The sequence below is a fragment of the Marmota flaviventris genome, chromosome X, assembly GCF_047511675.1.
Source record: "Marmota flaviventris isolate mMarFla1 chromosome X, mMarFla1.hap1, whole genome shotgun sequence".
Classification (NCBI taxonomy): domain Eukaryota; kingdom Metazoa; phylum Chordata; class Mammalia; order Rodentia; family Sciuridae; genus Marmota; species Marmota flaviventris.
Window position 1 is genome coordinate 30447725 of NC_092518.1, and position 23577 is coordinate 30471301.

The 23577-nt window shown below is 40.9% G+C and overlaps 1 protein-coding gene and 1 pseudogene across 1 annotated transcript in view; both read left to right on the forward strand.

Moving 5' to 3' along the window:
* The first annotated feature begins 6123 nt into the window (after positions 1–6123).
* Positions 6124–9729, forward strand: LOC114086037 (small ribosomal subunit protein uS13-like; annotated as a pseudogene).
* A 4152-nt stretch (positions 9730–13881) lies between these two features.
* Positions 13882–23577, forward strand: part of Lancl3 (LanC like family member 3) — a 108250-nt gene continuing 98554 nt past the window's right edge. Inside the window, exon 1 of the mRNA XM_027927440.2 lies at positions 13882–14454. Within this exon, the coding sequence (XP_027783241.1) occupies positions 13882–14454 (573 nt within the window). The remainder of the gene's footprint in view (positions 14455–23577) is intronic.

Consider the following 23577-nt stretch of genomic DNA (forward strand, 5'->3'; position numbering starts at 1 on the left):
TTCCCTCTATCTTTAAGGTCAGTTTCCAGCAGTTTTTGTTTTGTTTTGTTTTCCCTTCAATTGCTCCATTTCTCCCCTGTGTCTTTGGGCTTTTTGAAATTTTGTGTTGGTATTTTTGTATTTAAAAGAACAGCTACCTCTCCCAATTGTGATGGACTGGTTTCAGAAAGATTAAGACCTTAGCCAATCAGCATGGCTAGAGATTCTGGGGGCCTCTTTAAGCCTCTGTGGGTGTGTGAATGTGACACTTGATTGCCTGGATTCCTAAATTGAGGGATTTGCCAGTTTCTTTTTTTAGGAGCTCATATGCTCTTCTCTGTGTTTGTCTGCTGTAGTACTGGTAATCTGAAGCCACAGTTTTCCATCCAGCCCCTCCCCCCTTTTCTTTTATTCTCAAAAGCCCAAGACATCTAGAGTATGCTGGGCGCTGTCAGCTCCCAGAGTCAAGCTTATCTGAAACCAGTGTGTCAAGCAGCCCCCAAAAGCCAGATGTTGGACATATGCTCCAATCTTTTTTTCTCCCAGAGGGAGATGCTAGCAAGTACTATCAGCCACTATCTGCTGTATAGGAAGTCCTGTGTAGCAACAGCATGCTGCCAAAAATTTTTTATTCTTATTATCCCTCGGGTATCTAGAGTATGCTGATTCCTATCATTACTCTCAGGCAAGACAAAAGCCAGTCCCTCAGTCAGGCCCCTGAAAGTGAAAACTTTGGACACGTGGCTCAGTCTTTTTCCCTCCCCAGGGACAAGCCAGGAACTGGGAGCTGGGAGTTTCCTTCCAGTCAGACAGCAACCAAGGGCCAAGGGTATATATGGCTTGAGGGTGCCATAAGTTTTCCCACAATCTTTAATGTGACTGGTTTTGTGTTTGCATAGTGTGCAGGGGCCCCTTAACTAGTTTCTGGATTTTTCACATATGTTTTTTTGTTGAATATGTGTCTCCACAGGAAGAAGGCAAGTTTGGGGTTTCCTATTCTGCTGTCTTGCTGGTGTTACTCTCTGTACCTTGTGTAAGGTCCTTGTTTAGCATCTGGATGGCCATCTTAAGTGACAGCCTCCATTTAAGAAAAAGTTTTTGCTTTCTCGCCCAAGGGCCTTTCTGAATAAGCCTTACCTCTCCCTCATACAACCCCACCCTTAACCACCTGCATTAGGACCCACCTGGCTCTAATCCCTGAGCCTGCCCCACAAAAGTCTGGGAACCCAAGCCTGTATTGCCTCTCTCTGTCTATGGAGAGATGGCCTTTATTTGTCAGCTTGGACAAATAAATTCTCATATGTATCTCTGCCTGGTCTCCATCTTTCATTTCTTGCTTGTCCATCTCCTGGTTCCTCGTTTTCTTTTCACCTTGAGCTTCTTTTGTTAAAATAGAAGACAGAAATAAAGCTATACTGTTAAGGACATGGAGAATAGGCCCCAGGACACTTCCCCTATCTACAGCTGTTCCCCTACCTGCCTTCCAATCATGTGTGTGGGGTGATGTCTGTGGTAAATTGGAGCTTAGAAGCCCAGGCCTCAGGCAGAGGGAAGGTAGGAAGGGAAACTAAGAATACAAAAGGAACTTGCACCTGGCCCCCAGCTGACTGAACCTGCTATCCCCAGTACAATAGGCCCCATGGAACTTCCCTACCTGCCCTCCTGTCCCACACTAAATGAGCCCACCAAAAGTAATTGACTAACTCCTCCCATGACCTGGCTCTGCTAAGCCCTATAAAACTCAGCCCCTATTGTAGCCCCTTGGCATTCTCCCCTCAAAAATGTGCCCCTCTATTGTTTAATAAAGCATCGCTGATCTGTAGAGGTCTGCCTCCGTTTCTTTTTTCATTTGCTTTCATACTGTGCTTAGATTTTTTAATGTGTATTTATTTTTATGTGACTCAACCTTACCCTAATGGATAAAAAGAGATAGATGCCTGCTTTGGGTGGAAGATGATATTAGATGAGAAATTAAAACGTTTTTAAATATCTTTTATTTTTATTTGTTCATTTTTATATGGTGCTGAGGATCGAACCCAGGGCCTCATGCTTGAGAGGCAAGCACTCTACCACTGAGCCAAACCCCAGCCCAAAACATTTTTTTAATATATTTTTTTTTATTTTTTAGTTGTAGGTGGACACACAATATTTTTATTTCATTTTTATGTGGTGCTGAGGATCGAACCCAGTGCTTCATGCATGCAAGTCGAGCACTGTATCACTGAGCCACAACCCCAGCCCAAGAGAAATTAAGACTTTACAAATTTAAGGTATATAAATCTCAGGATTCAATGTAGTTTTCTTCTCTCAAATATTTTATGAGAAACAAGAAATTTTTTTAAATAATGGGAATGTATACAAATATGTTTCCCAAGAAAGCAAATTCATATATATATATATATATATATATATATATATATTTAGTTGTAGTTGGACACAATACCTTTATTTTAGTTATTCATTTTTTATGTGGTGCTGAGGATCGAACCCAGGGCCTCACACATGCTAGGTGAGCGTTCTACTGCTGAGCCACAACCCCAGCACCTCCTCTTGATTTATTTTTATTTTTAACCATAGCAAAACAATTGGTTTCATGCTACTTTGGTTAATTAGGAAGAACAGAGGAGATGTCTAGGTGTGTTAGCTCTTGGGCTAACCTCAAACCCTGTATCTTTCTTTGGGCTAGATACTTAGCCTGTATCAGAAACCATAGTTATCTTGTACTAAATAAATGGTCTCATTTTATTTATATTTAGTCATTGAGTAAATGAAATAAAGCCATTAGAAGAGATAATAGACTACAGATTTAAAAATAAATATTGAGACGAGATAAATATGTCCACTTTTCCATGACATTTATCTGGCAGCAGCAGCCTATTAGACTGTCATTATGTTCTATTTCATTGACTTATCTCCAGGCTCCCATTTTTAGAAGGCCCATTCATTTTTTAAATGCTTTTATACTCATCACTTACATGTACTTACCTACATAGATCCTCTGCATCTACTAGTACTATATTTTTGAATTCCAATTTCATATGTGTCACACAAAACTCAAATCCAAATGTACAACATTCTTTGTAAGGTCAGGCAGTGGTGACCAAAAGGAGGCAAATTTTAAAAGGTCGCTGAAGGAGGCTTTATGGAGATTTCGCTCCCCAGAGGAACTCTCAGACTAGCAGAGTGGGTCTAAGAGAAGTGCAAGGGGCTCCAACAGACTGGAATTTTTACTGGGTTTAGGGCATGAAGGGAAGCTTGGGACAGGAAAAGGGGTTTTTAGAGTCCCTCATCCTATTAGGGCTGGGGGGGGGGGGACTAGGCTGGCTAAGATCCAGGATTGGCCAAGAGATCCTTGATTGACAGGTGGTTCCCTCAGTGCCTGACCTGACATTCTTGACTCCCCAAAAGGGAGGGGGCTAAAAGTCACTATCCAAATAAACCACTACTTACAGTGGTAGTCTGGAGATTCAGCTCTGTGGAGGTTCTAATTGTGAATTTCAAGTAAATATAAGCCAGCCACCTATATGTTAATAGAAAGATAATGACATTTCTAGAACTTTTTTTTCTGGTACCGGGATTGAACCCAGGAATGCTTAATCACTGAGCCACATCCCCCAGCCCTTTTTATTTTTTATTTTGAGGCAGGTCTCGCTAAGTTGCTGAGGCTAGCTTTGAATTTGTGATCCTCCTGCCTCAGCCTCCTGAGTTATTGGGATTACAGGTGTGTACCACTGTACTCAGCTTAATTTTTCTTTTCTTTCTTTTTTTTTAATATATATTTTTAGTTGTAGATGAACACCATGCTCAGCAGTTTTCTGGAACATTTTAATTGAAAGAGAAAATATAATTAGAAGCTGAAGAAACTCAATTTTTACCTTTTTTGGGTGGGGGGCGGTACCAGGGATTGAATTCAGGGGCATTCAATGACTGAGCCATATCCCCAGCCATATCCCCATATGGGGTCTCACTGAGTTGCTTAGAGCCTCACAGTTGCTAAGGCTGGCTTTGAACTCTGATCCTCCTGCCTCAGCCTCCTGAGCCATTGGGATTACAGGTGTGTACCACTGCATCCAGCTCAGTTTTTACTTTTCTTTCTTTCTTTTTTTAAATATATATTTTAGTTGCAGATGAACACAATATTTTTATTTATTTATTTTTATGTGGTACTGAGGATTGAACCCAGGACCTCACACGTGCGAGGCAAGCACTCCACCACTGAGCCACAACCCCAGCCCTCAATTGTTACTTTAAAAAAAAATTTTTTTTTTAGTTGTAGATGGACACAACACCTTTATTTATTTTTATGTGGTGCTGAGGATTGAACCCAGTGCCTCACACAGGCAAGGCGCGCGCTCTACCACTGAGCCACAACGCCAGCCCTCAATTTTTACTTTTTAAACTAAGTTTAGCTTTTACAACTTCTAGCTAATAATGAACCAAGTTTCTCTCAGTTTTTCTAGAAGTAGCTCAAATAATTGAAAACCATAAGATATTTTTTAGGATTTTGTTTTTTTCAAAATTGGGAAAGTTTGGTAAAGCAAGGAGAAACTGGAAAGTTTCCAAAGTACTTAAAAGACTGAAAATGACTGAGTCAAGAGTCCTCCCTCATGTCTCGTCTGCTTATCCTCTCTTTACAGATCTGCTCACCCACATAGCTTTCTGTCATATGTTTTTACCTTCCTGTCTACTTTTACTGCTGCAGAACCAGATAGCCTTGAAAAAGATTAATTTTATTCTGTCTCATGCATCAGCAACAAAATTTGTCAACTTGAATCTTTATTACCAGCAATCACATAAAAGCTGAAAAACCCAGCATGGTTTCTTTTTTCACCTTAGAAGTAGAATTTGTCACACTAAAAAAAAAAAAGAAAAAGAAAAAAATCTGTAGGCTTATAAATGGAACACATTTAAGAATCATTGAGAAAGAATAAGCAAAACAAACAAAAAGCAAAAACCCCATGACTTTTCTAAGGAGAACCAACTTACAAAGATGCAAGAGGTTAGGGGGTGAGAGAGCTGTGATAATCCATTTCTTAAAGCAACTTTATGCAGACTAATAAGGATTTTGGACAAATGTTGACATTTATTCAAACTAGACACCAAGTTAAATCATTTGTAGTCATTATCCTAACCATTCTTTGAGAAAGATTCCGTTATCATTGCCAATTTACAGATGAGAGAACCTAAATTAGGAAGATTAGATAACTTTCCCAAGGTCAAACAGCTGGGCTTGATGGAGCAGGATTTGACATCAGGTGTCATTTCAATACCTTCACTTATTCATTGCCCAGAAGCTTATAGAGATTCTCTGTTCTCAAACTTGACTTCAGCAAATTCAGACATTTTTCTGGCTTTCCTCCATAGCTACCTAACTTCCCCAAACAAATCACAGCAAACTGCTTCAAACTGACAAAAACCTGAATAAATATAGAGCTCTTTATTTTGCAAGTGATAGCTACCCACTGAAGCAAAAAGGAGGAATATACCGGGTCTTTTAGTTTAAAAGGCCTTCAAGTAAGGTCAGGTGCAGGCATTCTAACAATGTTATCAGGTCACACTTTTTGTCATCTATTGTTGTTACCCAGTTCAGCTTTCCTTTGTGTGGCTTTCTCAGAATGCTTTCTCCTTGCAGTCATAGGATGGCTACCAGTAGTTGCACGTTTAGTCCTATTACTTTAACAATCTTTCCCAATGTGTCTAGCCAAAGAAGCTCAGGATTACTTCTCCTTGGGCAAACCTAGGATTCATGCCTATCCTTGGGCACAATGGAGTGGTTTAGCTCCTTTCAGACCATATGTTCTTGGATTGGGAGATAGTGTTTCTCGAAGGAAACTCAAGCTATTGCTCTTAGGAAAAGGGAATGCAATCTGGGTAGGCAAACTTCCTCATTCTGAAGTCTAGCCTGCCTTTCCCCTTTCTATCCTTAGAGTGAGCCATTTCCAAAGCTCATCTCTGCCAGCCTTTCATAGTCAATCTTACTGCATTTTTGTTTTATCTTCGGGACATATGTGTTGAAATTATGCCTATGTGTATGTATACATATAGGCATATTTATTTAAAATGATATATCTATATCTTTTTCTGTCATAAGATTGTAAAATTGCTTCCACAAGAGGTCTATATGCTGCCATTGCTGCTGCCACCATGTTTCTAGTGATCCCTAAAAAGTTCAAGCATATTTTCCAAGTACTCAACACTAACATCAATGGGCAGTAGAAAATATTCTTTGCTATCTCTGCCATTAAGGGTATGAGGCAAAGATATGCTCATGTGATGTTGAGTAAAACAGATATTGACCTCACCAAGAGGGCTGGAGGACTCACCGAGGACAAGGTTGAATGTGTGATCACCATTATGCAGAATACATGTCAGTACAAGATTCCAGACTGGTTCTTTTTTTTTTTTTTAAGAGAGAGAGAGAGAGAATTTTTTTAATATTTATTTTTTAGTTTTCGGTGGACACAACATCTTTATTTTATTTTTATGTGGTGCTAAGGATCGAACCCAGCGCCCCGCGCATGCCAGGCAAGCGCACTACCGCTTGAGCCACATCCCCAGCCCCCAGACTGGTTCTTGAACAGACTGTAGGACGTAAAGGATGGAATATCCAGCAAGGTTCTGGCCAGTGGTCTAGACAACAATCTACTCAAAGGCCTGGAGCAACTGAAGATTGGGGCCCATGGGTGCTGTACCATTCCTGGGGCTTCTGTGTCCAAGGCCAGCATGTCAAAACCACTAAGTGCTGTGACCATACGGTGGGTATGTCCAAGAAGAAAGGAGTCTGTAGGCCTTCTCTTATAACAAATAGTTTATATGCCTGGGGGAAAACGACTGTAATGTCACACTCAAGTTTCAAAACCGAATTAGCTGTTGTCCTTTCCTTTGTGCCCCATATCTATCCCTCTGCCTGTATTTTTTGCCTTGGTGGATATACCTCCATTGGCCCAATTGTCCAGAGCAGAAAGCAGATGTAACCTTTGACTCTTTTCCTCTGTTATACCCATATCTAGTTGGCCATCAAACCCTATATATCCTTCCTGTTTAGTATCTCTTGGCTCTTTCTAAGTATCTCCACCTTTCTTGGTATTGCCCTAGTTGAGGTTTCCTCATTTCTTGATTATTCTACTTACACCTGACAAATCTGCCTCCATTCAAATATAGCTTTCAATTTTTGAAGAAAACAATCTTTCTAAAGCACAGATATGATTCTGTGACTCTCCTTATTATATTCATTCAGTGATTCCCTCTAGTATGACCACCGTAGGCTTCATTTCCTCATTGTTAAAGGAAAGGCTTAAATTGATAATCTCTTGGATCCTTCTAGCTTCATGATTCTGCGAATCCTTGCCAGTCTAAAGCAGTTAGCTCTGTTTGATCACTGGTAATGGATTGCCTTTTAGATTATGGACTGAGACCCAGGTTCTTTCTGAATATTATCCCTTATTTTATCTCATGGGAATTCTGAGTCATTTTGAGAAGTTGTGTCATATTGAAAACAGCTGGAGAAGTGTGGACATGGGTATTCCAGAATCATAAACAATATCAGTTATTTGGGACATATGTGTTCTTTTAACTACCACCTCTTGCATTCATTCACATGTTCTAGAAATGGACTATATCAGAGAATAAATTCTACTTGTATTTTTGGCATTGGAACTTTTTATAACACTGAGAACCACAGATGTAGAAGTGGAAATATTGGCTTACCACAAGACAAAAGGCAGGTGTGTTCACACATTATCATTACTAGGTTATTATTTAACAGCTGTTGAACTATATCACCATAGAGATTCTTAATCACTCCTTTCCTTCTAACATCCTGAATACTGGAGTAAACCTTAGAAATGACTACATGTAGAAAGCTGTTATAATTTTTAAATTAAAGAATTTAATTAAAGGAACACCTACATCCCTACTTGCCAATTTATTGTACTTTACTCAGATTCATCAAGTTTAAATGGAGGAATACATGTTTCAGCAGTATCCTATATAGCAATGTACTATCATAGTACATTCAAATCACACACCCATACACATACATTGTAGGACCGAAAGGTATAATTGACATTTTTCTCATATCTGCTAAGCTAGAGTGTATACTATTACTTGCTCTTGGCCAATATGACCAGTCAAACTGGGCTGTCCCTCCTTCAGGTAGAACAGTGAGTGCCAGTTTGCTTGCTTATTGCATCTGATTTTTAATTTTGTGATTACATTATGTAATGGTGGTTATGATTGACCTATAATGTCTAACAAAATGCTTAAAGTTCATAATACATGAGCTAGAGGAAAAAAGACAAGAAAAAGAATCAAATCCTATGTTTAAAATGCACATTTTTATGGCTGCTTGTGTCAGAAGAGTACAATCAAGAAACTGGTCAAGAAAACAGATAATAAAGTTCAGATGTCAATGAATAGATTTTGACATTATGGTCACAGAGATCCAGAAATATCTATTGGGCACAAATTGTATGTCAGGCATTGATCTAGATATGGGGGATGCAGGAAAAAACACAGACAAAAAATTCCTGTCCTCATGGGGATTACATTCTAGTGAATGGATACAGGTAAAAAAAATAAATAAGTAAAATATATAATTGTTAGATACTAACAATTGGGGAGGGATTGTCATTTAAAATAAGAAGTTGGGGAAAACCACACTGAGAGATGTTAAGACACAGCCATGAATACACCTTTTGAAGAATAATCCAAGAAGAGGAAACTGTAAAGGAACTCTGAGTTAAACTATGACTAGTATGTTTGAGGAACATGAACAGTGGTCATTATGGCTGGAGATGAAATAGCAAAAGCAAGAGGAATAGGAGGAGAGGTTATAGAAGTAATAAGGGCCAGATGTCAGCAGGCCTAGCAGGACATCCTAAGAACTCTGTACCTTCCTTTGAGGGATATGTGAAATATTGACATCAAAAAATAGGATCTGATTTGGTGCATGCATACAAAAAATAGGATCTGGCTGCTGTTTTGAGAAGAGCCTGTAGGGAGTAGAGTATAAAGAGATAAGTCTTCAATTAGTTTGTTTATCAGGGATGCATCTCCACAGAAGATATGCTATAAGAACTGGACAGACAGCAACTCAGTTATTTCAACCATTTCCAGGATGCATCCCTAAAGAATAACTTTGGGAAACTTTCTGAAGGCATTTTAAGGTGGTTTATCCAATAAAATGTATTAAACCTCTAGGGTGAGATTTGATAGTTAGGATACTACTGATATTTTTTCATATTCACCATTAGATAGTAATAATTTGCATGAAAGGAACACTTTGATTTTAATACTCTCTTTCTTGGATAGTTTTGCATAATTTGTATGTGATTTACTTGATGAAACCACTAAAACTATTTTCCATCCATAGTTTTACATAATCTGCATAATAAGGAAATACTGAGAAGAACTAGGAACTGAGCAATTCAGCAAGATCACAGAAACCATGTGTTGGGAGCTGCCTGTCAGCAAATGCTGCTAGAAATTCTGTGAATATCAGGACAAATCTTGCAGATAAGGGTAAAATAAATGGCCTTGGCAAGATTTTGTATAGGTTGCACATTTCTTGTTAGGTCATTGCTACTTCTAAAAAAATTCAACTAGAATTATTCTTTTGGGACACAACTTTCTAGGTGTATGTGTACTTCTTATTTTCTAGATTCTTCAGAAATACTTCTCTTTTCAACTGCTTATTACCCCATTGAGTGGACACTGTTGATTAGAAAGGACTTCTATGTCATTGAATAATAGGAAGCTAGCAGGATATTTCAGTTACCATTGCTGCATACCAAATTATCCTAAAACTAATCCTAAACCTAAATCCTAAACCGAAAGTAACAGTTTATTTTTGCTCATAATTTTGTGAGTCAGAAATTCTGTAAGGGCTTGAGATAGTGGTTCTCACTTGGAGCTGCAGTTATCTGAAGTTTCCACCTGGCTGGATATCCAGGGTGGCTCTTCACAAGGCTATCAGTTTATGCTGTCAGCTGGGCTGTTGACTCAAGCACTTTTAAATGGCCTCTTCATTTGGTCTGGGCTTCCTCACAATATGGCAGCGTTAGGGTAATCAGATTCTTACAAAGCAGCTCAAGCCTCCAAATGTGAGTACTCCAGCATGTAAGATAGAAGCTGCATCACCTTTTATGACTTAGCCTTGGCTGTCTTGCAGTGACATTTTCATCACAGTCTATTGGTTACAAATGAGTTACAAGCCTACCCAAAATCAAGAGGAGGTGATATGTACCTTCCTCCTGATGACAGGAACGTCAAGGTCACATCGATTGCAGAGGAGCATGTGGCATAGGAGAAATTGTTGTGGCCATATTTGGAAATATCTGTCACACAGGCTTAGTTAGTAAAAATAGAATGTGTGAAGTCACTGAATTCAAGGTAAAGTATAGAGGTCACCAAATCTCATGGAGAAACAAATTTGGGAGGCAGAAACTATGAATGTTTACATTTTTGCATCTATAAGAGCAATAGGATCCAAGAGCACTGCAGGAGGTTAAACAAGGCAGGTTAAGGTTTCAATAAAGGCCTCACTATGTAGTCTATGCTTCAGGGTACCTTAATAGTAACACTATGTGTGTGTGTGTGTGTGTGTGTGTGTGTGTGTGTGTGTGTGTAGGGGTTATTGGGAATTGAGCCCTGGGGTGCTTCACCACTGAGCTATACCCCCAATCCTTTTGTTTTTAATTTTTTAAATTTTGTAACAGGGTCTTGCTAAGTTGCCCAGGCTGGCCTTGAACCTGCCATCCTCCTGTCTTAACCTCCAAAGTTGCTAGGATTACAGATGTGCACCTGCCAGGCAACAATAGCATTCTTAGGGTAATTCGTTTGTTTCACAGACTTTTAGTGATAGGTACATGCATTAGTAATAAAATAGTCAGGGACTATTTTAGGCTCTTGGTGCATATCAGTAAGTAAATGTAACAAAAAAGTCCTACCTTCATAGACAGTGTCTTCTAATGGAATAATGATATTAAAATAACACTGCTTGCAAATTAAGTCAATGACAATTAGCAGTGGGACTTTGTGTGGTTTAAATAGCTTGTTCTACCCTAGAGGAAGTTTTGGGCTGGAGTTCTGCCAGGTGATTCTGCAGCAAAGAAGTGAGGTCTTTGGGAAAGCATTCTATAGGCTAAGAGTTCATTTGTCCTGTGAATTCAAGAAGGCTCTTAGATATCATTAACCTCTTGCTTCTCCCAAATCATTTGGGGTTTTTTGTTACCAGGGATTGAACTCAGGGGTGCTTAGCCACTAAGCCATATCCCCAGCCCTTTTTTGTATTTTATGTAGAGAGCCGAGTTGCTTAGGGCCTAGCTAAGTTGCTGAGGCTGGCTTTGAACTCTTGATCCTCCTGCCTCAGCCTTCCAAGCCACTGGGATTACAGGCATGTGCTACTGCACCCAGTGTTCAAATCATTTGTTTTATATTCTTCTTATGACCCTAGTTCTTCTTGATGGCATCTTTTTGATGGCATACAAAAGAAATCTCTAGGAGCTCCTGCCCTGTATTCACACCTTTATCACATTACTTTGGAATTCATAATGAAATCTTGTTTCCTTACATGATGTACCAATAGAATAAGACAGAAAAGAGTATGTCAGTTTTAGACTAAAAGCTAAGAAGTCTTGCACATTTCTGCTTTTGCTCTTGCCCCTTTGCCATCGCCATGCAAGCATGATGGGGTGGGCCTACTGGAGGACAAGGGACATGTGGATCAGAGCCCAGCTAGATCAGTATCCCCAAGCAAGAGCCAGCCTACATCCAGATGCATAAATGAGTCCAGCCGAGATTCCAGATACCTGAACAATAAACTTATTGTTAGACCTTAGAAGATTTTTGTGGTTGTTTGTTATGAATCATTTGGGGCCAATAGAAAACTGCCACAACTGGGAAAAAGCAGATCTCCTTCTCTTGGTGACATGCTCCCAGTACTATTCTGAAATCAGCTACTATAGATTCCTGGCATTGCTGCTAGTGGCACCCCTGGGCTGGGATGTGTGGAAAGATAATCAGAGTCAGAATTAACAGTATTGCCTCTGGATTCCTGACAGGGAGAGGTAGTTTCATTTCCTCCTTGTGAAGGCCTGTATTTTGTCTCTATGTCTGAGGGGACATTTGTCATTCCTAAAGTCTATTACAATTGTGGGATTAGGAAGAAAGCCTCAAGGCTAAACATTCCTTTTGCTCCTTTGATGCCCTTTCTTCCTTTAACTTATCAAGCTTCCTGGGTAAAGTGGACTTAGCTTTATTATTATTTTAATTATTAGTAAAAGTATACCCATTTTGGTAGCATTATAGGAAGATGATGGCCATACTGTCCCTGGATGTGAATATGATTGTCCTGGCAATAATTCTGGCAAACTGAGGTCCTTCACCAGCAAGGATAGAGGGGCAAATTATTTAATCATAATGAGTTCATCGTGACAATTAATGCTTCCAAACAAAATTGGCCTTTCAAGTAAAGGAAGTAGCTGCCCCCCCCCCCACACACACACACAAAGTGCCAGAAACCTTTCTGAGTCATTTATTCTAATGTGTCTTGAACAATCTCTATCAAAATACAACCCCCACCCCCAAAGATGTGACCTCGTTAGCTTTCAAGAGTCAACACTTTGGGAAACTGTTTTAGAAGAGCTGAACACAAGAAAAGCAACTAGTTTGTGTAATTGTTCATTTTCTGTCTTTCCCACACAACTGTAAGCTCCAAGGGGCCTAGGACCAAGTCTATGTTACTCATCCATCTATTTCCAGGTTCCAGGACACAGAAGAGACCCTCAATAATGCCTGTGGAAGGAAAACAGAAGGGAACAGAGAAAATAAAGGAGGGAAAGAGGAAACAGCAGAATGATCAAAGGCCTAATTAAATTCTCAGTCAGCATTTGTCCTTGTATTAACTAGTTAATGACTCCCTGTTTAGTGGCCTCTTACTATATTCGCAGGGGGACAGGGGAGACCTCATTCCCTTGTCTTCACCAGATGTGGTTCTTTTTTACTCCTGTATACTTCAAAAACAAAACAAATCAACAACGCTCGGCAATCAAAGACAAGAAAAAAAGTTTCCCTATGGGACATTTTACCTTTTAACGCATGAAACAAGATGTACTCAGACCCCACCAGTCTTTGGAATTGAAACATTCAGAGTGAGAACTCCATAGTGATCAAGATGAAAAACAAGCTTAGGGGAGGGCTCCCAGTCCCCTCCCAACTCTGCCGTACTTTAGTTCACAGGCTTCTTAAACTTTAATGTGCATGCGAGTCACCTACAGATCTTGCTAAATATTCAGATTTTGATTTAATAGGTCTGGGGTGAAGTCTGGGGTGTTGCGTTTTTAATATGCTCCCAGGTGATGCTGATGCCGCTGACCTGAGGAGCACACTTTTGAGTATATAAGGGACTCGATGTCGTCGTCTCCGCTACCAGGTGTGCTAATGCCCAGTCTCAGCGTTCCGGGTCGTTGTCCCGCACGTCCCTGGCCTTCCGCCGGGAGGGGAGGAGCCGAGGGCGGAGCGGGAGGAGTGGCGCGGGCCCCGCGTGGGTCCTGTCGGAGATCACCTCGGCCCCTTGGAGAGGCGGCCGAGCTGCGGCGGCGTAGGAGGGGGCGGGTTTGGCAAGGGCGCGGCCTCTGGGAGGGGGGCGCACGACGCGCATCCCCCGCGCTCGCCCGGGCCACTCGGGAGCCTCGCGGCAGCCCGGTGCCCCACTTGGCCATCCGCTCCGTGCTTCTTCTTTGCGCCCGCCTCCTCTTGTCACCTCCCGTCTCACCCTCTTGCTCCGTCCCCGCCGCATACATCGCCATCCGAGTGCCTCAGAGAACCGGAGGTTGTGCGCGGGGCTGCAGGGCGCGCCCTCAAGCGGTCCCCAGCTCGATATTGGGGGGCACGGGCAACAGCATGGACACCAAGCGCTGCTTCGCTAACCGCTTCGATGACTACCAGGGCAGCCTGCTGGCGGGCCAGTGCGAGGAGGCGGTGGCGCCCTTGGTCACCGCCACCATCGAGCGCATCCTCCAGGAGCTGCCCCCTCTTGGGGGCGGCGCTGAGGCCCGGGGGGCGACGGCCGGGGCCAGCGTATGCCAGGGTGGGCTGTACAGCGGCGTGGCCGGGGTGGCCTACATGCTCTACCACGTCTCACAGAGCCCGCTCTTCGCCGCGGCCCGAGAGCGCTACTTGCGCTCCGCCAAGCGCCTCATAGACGCGTGCGCCCGCGCCGAGGAGTGGGGCGAGCCGGACGCCGACACCCGCGCCGCCTTCCTGCTCGGGGGCGCGGGCGTGTATGCTGTGGCCACGCTGGTGTACCACGCCCTGGGCCGGTCCGACTACGTGCAGCCGCTGGGCAAGTTCCGGGCTCTGTGCGCCGTCTGCGCGCCGGTCTCCTTCCTGGAGTGCGGCTCCGACGAACTGTTCGTGGGCCGCGCGGGCTACCTGTGTGCTGCGCTGGTGCTCAAGCAGAAACTCGCCCAGGAGGTAAGAGGCGGCCCCGGCCGTGGGAGGGCGCTCGCCACCCGCCCGGCCCTGCCCCGCCGCGCTTCCCCGGACTCCCCGACTCCCGCAGCACCGCCTCGGGTTGTTCCCCTCCATTTCTCTTTGTTACTCTTTGTCTGGCGCTTTCATTTCTTCCGCCTCTTGAGGTTTCTTTTCTGCTTTTGTCCGTCTTTCCCCCTCTTTTTTGACCTCTCGTTTGTTGAGATTCCAGGTCTTTGCATTTTGTTCTTATTTTAAGCTGAACGTGGCTTCACCCCAGGTGCCTCTTAGCCCAGCAGCTTCCTGGGGGCTGACAGTGGCCCTTTTAAGTGAGATTTTGAAAACTCAAAACCGAAGGGATTTCCTTTCCTTTGACCCTGCTGTCAAAAGCTGAGGCCCCTTCGAATGTTAGAGTACTACAAAAGTAATGGACCGAGTAGGGACTGATGTGGAGATAAGTTGTTTCAGAACCCCTGGGTCTGTGACGGAGAATAAATGGCCAGTTGTAGGTCAGCTGTGCTTACTATGTTACTTGATATAATTCAGCACATCCCATGGCTCTCATTAGACGCATATTTGATGGGAAAGCCCTCCCTTTAAATACATAAATGTAGGCAAAAATGTACCCCACTGTGGTCAAATGTGCACATTTTTCATTTTAAAATGTGTACTTAGGATGATCAAGACCACAGCTTCCTTGACAGGGCAGCTTTTCTTGATGAATAGCTGTTCAGTGGCTGCTGGATGGGAGTTGGGGAGGGGTGTGTGTGTGTGTGTGTGTGTGTGTGTGTGTGTGTATATATATATATATATATATATATATATATATATATATATATTCACTTTGAATACAGAATGTAGATATTAGAAGAGAATGTGCCAGTTCCTGTGGAGTGTGTGTGTGTGTATGGGGGACTCTGAAAGATCATAGTAACTAGCACTGAAAGAGAGGCACTTTCATTCATAATCCACCCAAGCCACATATTGTTCTAGGAAGGAAGTGACACATTTTACTTGACTTTATTTGGGTGAGAAAACCGTTTGAAGAAAAATTAAAGGTATACAGTGTGTTTTTTTAAAGTGTAATTAATTTAGATAACCTCTACAGAAGCAAACTTCTTTTTTTTTTAATTTATAGCAGTCGAGGTTGATTCAAGTGAGAATAAAAAGATTACTAAAGAATGTGCAGTGTGCTAGCAGGGCAGCAAAGGTCTGGTGTGACAAAGTTGTCTTGAAATAGTTCACTCTGCTTCTGAGTCACTGTTATCTGCTAGCAGTTTCCCAAGGGCCCTTCCAGTTGTATAAAACCCTTTAGAAGGCCACAGAGCTATTTACATATCATTTGCATTGCATTTGCATCTGCTTCTCAGACCTTGCAGTCTGGTGGCAGGCAATTTTCAAATTCTTTTTTTCCAGTTGTTTTCCTTAAGCTTGCTTCTTTCCCTTCCCATGCCTTGGGTCCTTTTCTCCAGAATGGACTGACAGACTGGGAGACCCTTCCAGTCACATGTGGAAGCAGACCAGAAGAACTCTCTGCTTCGGAACTGGTGGTCCAAGGCCAGTCTGGAACACTGCTCCACAAAGACACTTATTAAGACCTTTCTTTTGCCCTCCTGCCAAACCAGATATGTCTTTTTGTACTAATCAGGTTGAGGTGCTTTGGCCCCTGGTCCTAGGAGACAGAACAAGGTCTGAAGCTTAAAAAATAACAACAAAAACCCTGTTAATCTGTTAGATCAGCCAGTCCCAGTGCTAGGCTCAGCTTCAGCAATCCAGTTCAGGTGTGAAAAGTGTAGGACAGTGGCTAATCAGGCTACCCTTCCCCAAGTCCTAGCTATTACATGACTTTGCCTTTGTGGATCAGTGGATGATCCACAAACCTTGATTAAATTGAATTTCCAACTTGTGTGTCATTTCTGTATAAATAATCTGTCATTATGTCCCAAGTTTCTTTCCTTCCAATGTCATTTTTATTCACTTTCATTTGGCAGTTCTCTTAGTTATCACCCTAGTTTTTAGATCCTCCTCATACCACTTGGCACATCTTTGCCACGTAATAAATAGTGAAACGAATGACTCACCATATACCCGGATTGTGCATGGTACACTCACTAAGCCATTCCTTCGAACTTTAAGAAAGCAATCATCTTAAAAACACTTTCCATTATGTCATTTCCCTGTTCAACAGCCTGCAGTGCCTCCTTATTACCTTTTCTCCAATGGCTTCTCATCTCAAAGTTAAAGCTACAATACTTAAAATGGCCGACAAAGCCCACATGATCCAGCCCCCTGCATACCTACTTTACTTCTTGCTCACTCCTCTTCCACCACAGTGGATTCTTGCTGTTTTAGGCATTCTCCTGTCTTAGGGTGTTTGTACTCTCTGTTCTCTCTACTTGGAACACTTCCCCTAGATATTTTTATAGCTGGCTATGTGACCTTGTATAGGTCTTTACCTCCTCATTGAGGCCTTTCCTGTCTGCCCTATTTAAAATTGCAACCCACCCCTTGGCTTTACCCCCTTTTCCTGTTTTTTTTTTTTTTTAAAGCTAAACTATGTTCACTAGTTAGAATGTAAGCTCCAAAAGGGTAGATTTTTTTATTTATTACTGTATCTTTAGCATTAACATGATGGCTGGCACATATTTAAGTACCCAATCTTCTGATCTTTATTTCTTTTTCTTCTTCTTTTTTTTTTTGGTTTTGTTGCTCATATTGTCTGCACTGTGGCTTGCTTTATTACTCATCTTTAATGGTCTCCCATTTGTCAATATTTTCCTTTATGGTGGTGCTTCTGATGTCATGTGTAAAGAAATTCTTTCCTACCACCAAGGTCTCAGTAAATATTTGGTGAATGAATGAATTATAGTTTTTTACAGATTTTGCCTCAGATCAAGCTGACCCATCAAGTCAGTTCTTCTTAAACTTAAATGTGCATCGGAATTACCTGCAGATCTTAATAAAATACAGGTTCTGATTTAGGCTTGGGGTGGGGCCTGAGATTCCGCAATTCTAATAAGTCCCTGGGTGATGCTGATGTTGCTGGTCCATGAGTCATGATTCAAGTAGCAAGGCAATACAGTGCTGTATGGGTTTTGGCATTATACCAGCCATGTCTATTAAGACATGCTGTAAGACTTCATTCTTTGAAGCTTGATATATTTATTTATAAGGCTATATAGTTAAGAATGCTGATTACTGTATCCCACCATGCTTTTGTTATAAGGACCCACAAGAGGAATTTAATCTCAGAACTTAGAAATAGTTGTTCTCCTCCTGGTAATTGATTGAATTATTTTAATCTTCAAAATGTATCATATAACTGATTATGTTTCTCACTTCGTGTCGGCCACTAGGAAGTAAGTGGCCAAAATTGTGGGCCCCCAAGATAGCATATAGTGCTTTATCACATATATTTTTATATGTCAGCACTTACCCCTGGGTTTATCTAATTTGTTACTGCCCTAGTTTACCATTTAAAAATTTTTCTTCCTTCCATTTGGTTTTCTTGTTGGTACCTATGTTTATAAGATTCACAGATGAAAAAAATGTGGGTGTATATGTAGAAAGACACAGACAGACAAAATCACCCTATCTAGGTAATAGATATTCTTTCTTTTAACTCAGCCTTCCTAGAAATATTTGAGGGAAGTAGCTGCGGGGATTTGTTAGGCACATATCCTTGAGCAATGGGGCACTGAAATCCTAAGCAATCATGTCATAGAATTTGTATTATGCCTATTCTGCTTTCCATGGGTTGGTGGAAATGTAGCAGAAAATGGTGGAGGGATTAAGGGGAGGCCTAGGACATCAGTTAAAATAATTTTGTCACTGAATGATTTTGGACAAATAATTCAACATCTTTGAGCCTCAGTTTCCTCACTTTTAAATGTGTTAGTAAGAATTTCTTCTTTGAATTATTCTGCCCTTTACATGTTCATTCAGTGAATTTTAGGTTTATCTATTGTGGCAGATGCTGGGATTTAGTATTGAACAACAACAACAACAAAATAATTCGGTTATGATAAATGATCTGAAGAAAGTAAACAGGAACTAACTGGGGGCAGGTGGGAAAGGCAGGGCTGCTTCTTGGGATGGGTTGGGAGGAAGGCATCTTTGGAAGGGATGTCATGTCTCATTACGAGAGCGTGAAAATGAAGTGGCTACCCCAAGAGCAGGCATTCCGGCAGAGAGGAGAGCAAAGAAAAAGCCCCCAAGGTGGGAAATGGCTTGGAGATCTCAAAGAAATAAGAAAAGGCTGGCATGAATGGAGCAGAGAGTGGGAGACAGGAGTTCAGAACCACAGAAGGAGATATAAGCCGGCTAAGATCAGATCCTGCAGAGCCAGGTCAATCAAAGTCAGGAGTTTCATGTTTCTGTGAGGGAATATATTGATCTGGTTCACCTTTTAAAAAGATCTCCCTGGTTTTCTATTTGGAAAGTGGATTGACAATATTAAGAGTGATGAGAGGCTAGGGTGTAGATCAGTGGTAGAGTGTGTACCTTAGTGTGCACAAGGCCTGGGTTCAATCTCCTGCATCACACACACACCTACATACACACACCCTGATCATAAGGAGAACTGGTTATGGGGGTGTAAACCTCTTGTGCCAAGGACTCCTTTTTCCCTTCAGGACCTCTTAGAACAACATTTTTAAATGCATAAAATAAAACAATAGCATTACCAGAGGAAGGCAATTATATTGCAATTCAGTTACCTAAATATTTTTGAAATGTGTGCTGCAGTAGCATGCCTGCTTTTTTATTAACACATTAAATAAGATTTTGCAATGAGCCTAATGATTATGGTGCTTTTGAGATAGTGATGAGGGGCAATGATATTTTGAGTTATCTTCAACACCTGCAGTGTGATATGCATATATCTGTGATTTCTTTTTTTAAAACAACTTTATTTATTTATTTAATTATTTGTGTGTGTGTGTGTGTGTGTGTGTGGTGCTGAGGATTGAACCCAGGGCCTTGCATGTACGAGGCAAGTGCTCTACTGCTGAGCCATAACCCCAGGCCTCTCTGTGATTTCTTTTTTTAAAATATTTTTTTGGTTGTAGATGGACACAGTACCTATATTTATTTTCATGTGATGCCTCACATGTGCTAGGCAAGCTCTCTACCACTGAGCTACAACCCCAGCCCTCATCTGTGATTTCTATAGGTAACAAAGTCACAAGTACTGCTGGTGGTTGTGGTCTACACATGTAATAAAGGGACATGTCCAGTTGTTTACATAAGGTGGAAAACATAAATGTGATTTTATTTTCCCAGCCAAGAGGAACTGATTCGGAAGTTGTTGTGACCAACCCTAGATAAAATCCCTAGCGTAGTGCTTGGCCTATAGTAGCAGCTTAATGAAGTCAGTGTTAGTCCTTTTCATTCCTACTAACAGAAAATCCAAGGTAATTCTGAACATCAGATAGAAAATGATACTAGACACAAGATTATCTATCTTCCTGCTGTGATTTTAAAAATCACACAGTTGTTAATTGGGTCCTTAGTGCATTTCTAAGGCAGGTGGTGAGCAGCTGTATAAGTGAGGATGCTTTTAGTGGAAGATAACAGAATGTCTAATAAAAAGTGATTAAAGCCAGATGTGGTGGCACATGCTGAGGAAGGAGGATCACTTGAGCCCAGGAGTTCAAGGCCAGCCAGGGCAACATAGTGAGACCCCATGCCAAAACAAACAATCAAAAAATGACTGAAATAATGGGAACATTTATTACTTTGTCTAACAAGGAGTGTACAGTGAGGTGATTTCAGGATTGGGTCAGCATCTCAGGAGAGGTATCAAAACCCACACCCTTTCCAAAGGCCTTCCCTGCTATTCGGATATGGGAGCTGGATCAGCCTTCAGTATTCAAGATGGCTGCTACCATTTCAAGCATCATCTTCCTATATGACCGAAGTAGAAAGGGAAGGTCTGCAGCTTTTTTTTCCCCCAGCTTCTCTTTTTATCATGTAGAACGCTATATCCCAGAAGAATGCCCCTTCTGACTGATTGCCTAGCACTTGGTCTCTGGCCAGTCCTAGTTTCAGAAAAGCCTGGGAAGGATAGTGTCTTTCATTTCTAACCTTTAGAATTGGACATGGATTCTGACAAGAAAGAAAAAAGGGAGAGAAAAATGGCTGTTGGGAGGTTACCAAAGTGTCTGCTCTTTGGCATCCCTTGGCAAGATCTGTCTGTGACCTTCCACCTCCTTTATCCATTCACTTGTCCTCCCTTTGGTGTTTCCTTTTCCAGGTCACCTCCATGTCCCATAGCACCTGTAAGGTGTCTTGTTTATGTCACCACCTAGTTGTCAATCAAATAAAAGCTAAGGTATCAATTTTATTAAAATCTAAGCTTGTAAATATTGGAATATATTTTATGGTAGCAACTGTTTGCATTTTCATGGTTTTTCTTAAAAATTATTATAGTCATTATACTCACAAGGTAAACTCAAACAGGATACAAAGTGAGCCTTCTTAGGAATAATAGTTACTAAGTTTTGTTCTTTTTAAAGAAATAGAGTATTTTTAATCCACTTGCACAAAGGATGATATTATATGTATACTCCACAGTTTGCTTTCTTGCTTAATGTACCTTGGGCATCTTTGCACCTTTTGCATACAGAGATGTCTCTTTCTTTATCCTGTTTCCATTGAATGACTATAACATGATTTAACCTTTATCAATGGCCATTTAGGTTGATTCAATTTTTTTCTTTTTTTGCCATCACAAATAATGCCATAAATAATACGATCACATACACATATACTATACATATATACATATGTATATACATAATGTGTATCTACTTACATATGTCTTTCTATATATTATCTTTGCCTACTTTTGTGAGTTTATGTGCAGGATAAGTTTTTAAAGACACAAATGCAGGGTCAAAGTTCACCTATATTTTTTCATTTAGTAGAGATGATCAAATTGCTTTCCACAAATGTTACATCGATTTCTAGTTCCTCCACAAGTGTTTGGGAATTCCTGCATTCTAATTTTTTTTTTTTTTTATTTTGTGTCCTTCTCTCTCTCATAGTACTGGGGTTTGAAATCAGGGCTACCACTGAGCTATAACCCCAGGCCCTAACATTCTTTCAACAGTGCATTCCATTAGACTTCAGTATATGTCTAACTGATAAGTAGAAAAGGAGGATGGAGGTTTCTAGGGTACAAAATGAATTCCCTTACTGTTCATTTTGATTCAATCCCCACTGCCAAAAAAAAAAAAAAAAAAAAAAATGCATTTGGGGCTGGGGTTGTGGCTCAGTGGTAATACACTTGCCTGGCATGTGTGAGGCACTGGGTTTGATTCTCAGCACCACATATTAATAAATAAAATAAAGGTCTATCAACAACTAAAAAAATATTTTTTAAAAAATGCATTTGCAGGTTTCACTTTGTTTTTAGATTTGAGCAGTCCCCAGATTTTAAGTGGGCATGGGTTGCACATTGTCTACATAAACCATGAAGTTTGGCTTGAAATGACAGCAGGGTTAGGGAAGCTGGGGTTTTATAGATTTGGTCCAGTTCCTCACTGCCTGATTATAGACCTGCCAGAAAGTGGGACACAACTATAAGCTGCAGCTTAGATCTTTTATCACTTATGATTCAGAACCCTATAAATGCTAAAAGGATATAATAGGAACTAACAATGATTGATCATTTATTTCCACTCACTATTGTAAGCACTTCACATGTATTATGTTACTTTTTTATGTACTTAAGCATGATTTTATTTTGTTAATTTTATTTTTGATTGATAAGTAAAAATTTCATATGTGTATGGGGTACAAAGTGATGTTTTAATACATGTATACATTGTTGAATGAGCAAATTAGGCTGATTAACATATTCATCACCTCATATGCTTACTTTCAGCAATTTTGGAATATACAATACATTATTATTAACTATAGTCACCCTGCTGTAGACTAGATAACCAGAATGAATTCATCTTGGCTGACTTATTTCTTCTCCCCTCTCCCCATGCCTAGAAACCACCATTTTACTTCTATAAGTTTAACTTTTTTTAGATTCTGCATATATGTAGGTTAATACTACCAACAATCTTATGACATAGGTGCCATTACAATGTTCATCGTACCCAGTGAGGAAACTGAGGCACAGAGAGATTGAGAAATTAGTTCCAGATCACATAGCTGGTCAGTGGCAGAGACAGGCTTCTGTCGCCAAGTCTGTACTTGCAATTGGTATTCCTCACACTTGAACATGCATGTGAACCCTGGGGGATCTTGCTGAAAATCAGGTTTGGGTTCAGTGGGTCTAGAATGGGGCCCCAAATTCTGCATCTCTAAGCCTCCATGTGATGATGCTGCTGGTTCATTGAATCACTATTTTTCTCAGTTTCATAAGATTTCTCAGAAAAGTTTGACCAGTCCTCCCAACTTCATGATTTTCATTTTGTCCTTGTATGATGGATGATTTCTTCCACAGCTGCCAGAATATCAGCTTTCCAATTCCTAGTTTATCCTGAAGGAAAGACTCACCACTTGGCATATCTCCTGGCAAGTTTTGGGATTCTATTAACATGTTGAATGAATGAGTGGATGCATAGATTGCTTTTTCTTACTAAATGTAATCTTGCAATGTATACAGGAGGCTTTTAGAATTTCTTTAAAGGCCCAAATCAAAATCAACCATGTTCCAGCCTTTATATATATATATATTTTTTTTTTCTTTTTTTTGAGGATTGAACCCAGAGGTACTTAACCACTGAGCCACATCCACAGCCCTTTTTATATTTTTTATTGAGAGACAGGGTCTCACTAAGTACTTAGGACCTCGATAAGTTGCTGAGGCTGGCTTTGAACTCATGATCCTCCTGCTCAGCCTCCCTAGCTGCTGGGATTACAGGCATGCACGACCGTGTCTGGCACATTTCAGCATTTTAAAACTATTTCATGATAATACAAGAAGAGATGCTTTAGTACATCATTCCCTGATCAGATAGAAAACTTGAACTTGATACTACTCCCATTTTAGAATCATTCAGTTAAATTTACCTGCATCACATAAAGTAGTGCTTCTCCCCAACCCTAAATTAATTTAGATTGACAAATGATCAGACATTGTCCTCTTGATTTTTAAATCTT